This window comes from Entamoeba nuttalli (assembly GCF_000257125.1).
Source record: "Entamoeba nuttalli P19 unplaced genomic scaffold asmbl_7633, whole genome shotgun sequence".
Lineage (NCBI taxonomy): Eukaryota > Evosea > Mastigamoebida > Endamoebidae > Entamoeba > Entamoeba nuttalli.
In genome coordinates, this window is record NW_008578730.1 from 1 (window position 1) to 2,636 (window position 2,636).

At 20.0% G+C, this 2,636-nt stretch overlaps 1 protein-coding gene across 1 annotated transcript; it reads right to left on the minus strand.

Moving 5' to 3' along the window:
• Positions 1–136: 136 nt before the first annotated feature.
• Positions 137–799, minus strand: ENU1_173320 (hypothetical protein; the record flags this gene model as incomplete). The annotated part of the gene is made up of 1 exon (XM_008861228.1): positions 137–799. The coding sequence occupies one exon, from the start codon at positions 797–799 to the stop codon at positions 137–139; it is 663 nt and encodes a 220-aa protein (XP_008859450.1).
• Positions 800–2,636: the final 1,837 nt, after the last annotated feature.

Consider the following 2,636-nt stretch of genomic DNA (forward strand, 5'->3'; position numbering starts at 1 on the left):
TTTTCTTTGCTAATTTTCGTACCCAGTATTATTATAATTGAAATAATTAATAGAAATTGCAATGATAAAAATGAAAAAAATCAAAAGTTAATGAAGAACCGAGTTAATGAAAGTATTTTATCCATTATAACAATAACTACTTCATCTCAAGCTCCACATCAACAACTTTTCCTTCAATTTCAATTTGCCCAATCTTCTTTCCATTGGTTAATTCCTCTTTGTGTTTCTTAAAGAAACGAAAGAATAACCACATTGATGAAATAATACATGTCATCAGAATTTCTTCTGATCCAAGATATTGAGATAACCAGTTACATCTGTTTTTATCATAAACAAAAAATACTACAATACCTATTAACCCAATCCCAGATGAAATAATGAATAAAATAATAAGGATAAATCGATTAGTTAAACAAATAATTTGATATAAATATAATAATAAAGAAATAAAAATTGGAAGAAACACTGAACATAACCATATCACTTCAAACATAATACTTGATATTTGATATCCAATAAAAATAAAAATTATACAAATTAAGCTAATACTTCCACAAACAATTGGACGAATAAAATGTATTAAATTAGAGAAACGTTTATGAGTAAACTCAATTAATGACGCATTTAAAAGAGAAAATGAAAAAAGTATCAATACAAACACTTCTACTAGAATGACAATTATTAATTTAATATTATATATTATAAAAATACAATGATCTATCATGTACATAAAATACCAAACACCTAATAAAAAATACATCACCATATAATCTACTTTTCCATTCACTAAATGAGACATTTTTGAATGAACCATCCAACATAAGTTAAATGACATTATAATTGATAGACAACATATTAAAATTAAAATGGGATGTTCTATAGTAAAATCAACAATTTGCATTTGACCATTGCATTTTATTTGATATCTTACATCAAATAACTTACAAAAGATAGGATATGATTTATTACATAATAATGTTTTCATGAATGATCTATTTTTTAAGATTGATCTATTATTTCATTATCTATGACAAAAATAGATCATTTATTATTTATTTAATTTATAAAAATTGTTCTTTCTATTTGTATTTATCCTTTCTTTTTTTATTATAGTCATTTCTTTTAATATTTAATATTTAAATAGAATATTTAACTTAATTATAAAATATCAATTTTAATTTCTTTTAATTTTCATTACTTCTTATTCACTGTTTATTCTAATACTTTGAATATAATATTTATATTTATTTTGATTTTAGTTATACTTATTAATTTTAGCCATTCATTTCCCTTTTATTTCTTTATTTTTTACTAAACTTAAATTATTTATTCTTATTTTAAATAATATTTATTACAATTCTTTTTTTCGTGTAGAATATATTTTCATCTTTTCTTATGCACACTATTTATTCTTATTATTAAATATTTATTTTGATTATTGTTTTTTCATTATTCTTTATTATTTTATTATTCTTCGTTTTCTTATCAAAACTTATAAACTTCAGTTTTTTAAGAACAAATGTTTATTTCAAAAATAAATATTTTATATATCACAATAAATTTTAATATAACTAAATTTTATTTCATTACATATCTTATAATTCTTTTTAATATGCTTTCATTCGTTAAACTTATTTCAATGAATTTGTAATTATTTTATTATTTTATTAAGTATCATCATTGTTTCAACTATATTTTTAAATTTTGATGAAAACAATTAAATTGAAAATTATTGGAAGAAACAACTTCATTATTATTTCTCTAGTCATTTATTTTTATAGATAACAAAAAATAATACATAATAAAAATAAAAATAAATAAAAATAATTATATAAAACAGTTTATGAACAATCAATAATTTAATAAACAAAATACATGTAAATAAAATAATCAGAAACTGAAAAAGAAATAAATAAAAATGAAAGTATTGGGAAATCATGTATTATTTTTATATTACCTTAATACTAATATTAAATCATAAATGGAGGTTATAATGTAATGACTATTAATAGTATATTAATATTATATAATTATTTTTAATTAATAATGATTTGAGTTATGAATTGAACATTATTATCACTTTCATATCAATGTTATAGTTCAGATTGTTAATTTAATATTTTATTTATGTTTTACTTATGAATCAGAAATTAGAAGAATAAAAAATAAAAAATAAGATAAAATGAGAATAAAAGAGAAAGAAAAGAAAAAGAAGAATATTATATTTACAGAGAAGAACTGAAATACAGATACTCAATGATTATATTTATATTATTTATTGTAATTACAGGTGGAACATATATTATTATTAGTAAAGAAGAAAGAAATAAAGAAGTAATACAAACTCAAATCTATTCAAATAATTATAGTGAAAGAATGTACAATGGATATAAAGTATATTTAAAAGCAGAAGAAGCACCAATACTCACAAAAGAAAAATTAATATCAGAAGTAGAACTCCAAGGAGATGAAACATTAATTTCAAAAGAAAAAGAAAAGCAAGAACCATCACAAACAGGCATAGCAACAAAAGAAATACCAACAACAACACCACAAACACAAAAATCAGAGAAAACAACACTACAAAAAGAAGAAAAACATACATCAGAAAGGGTACGAAAATTAGCAAAGAAAAA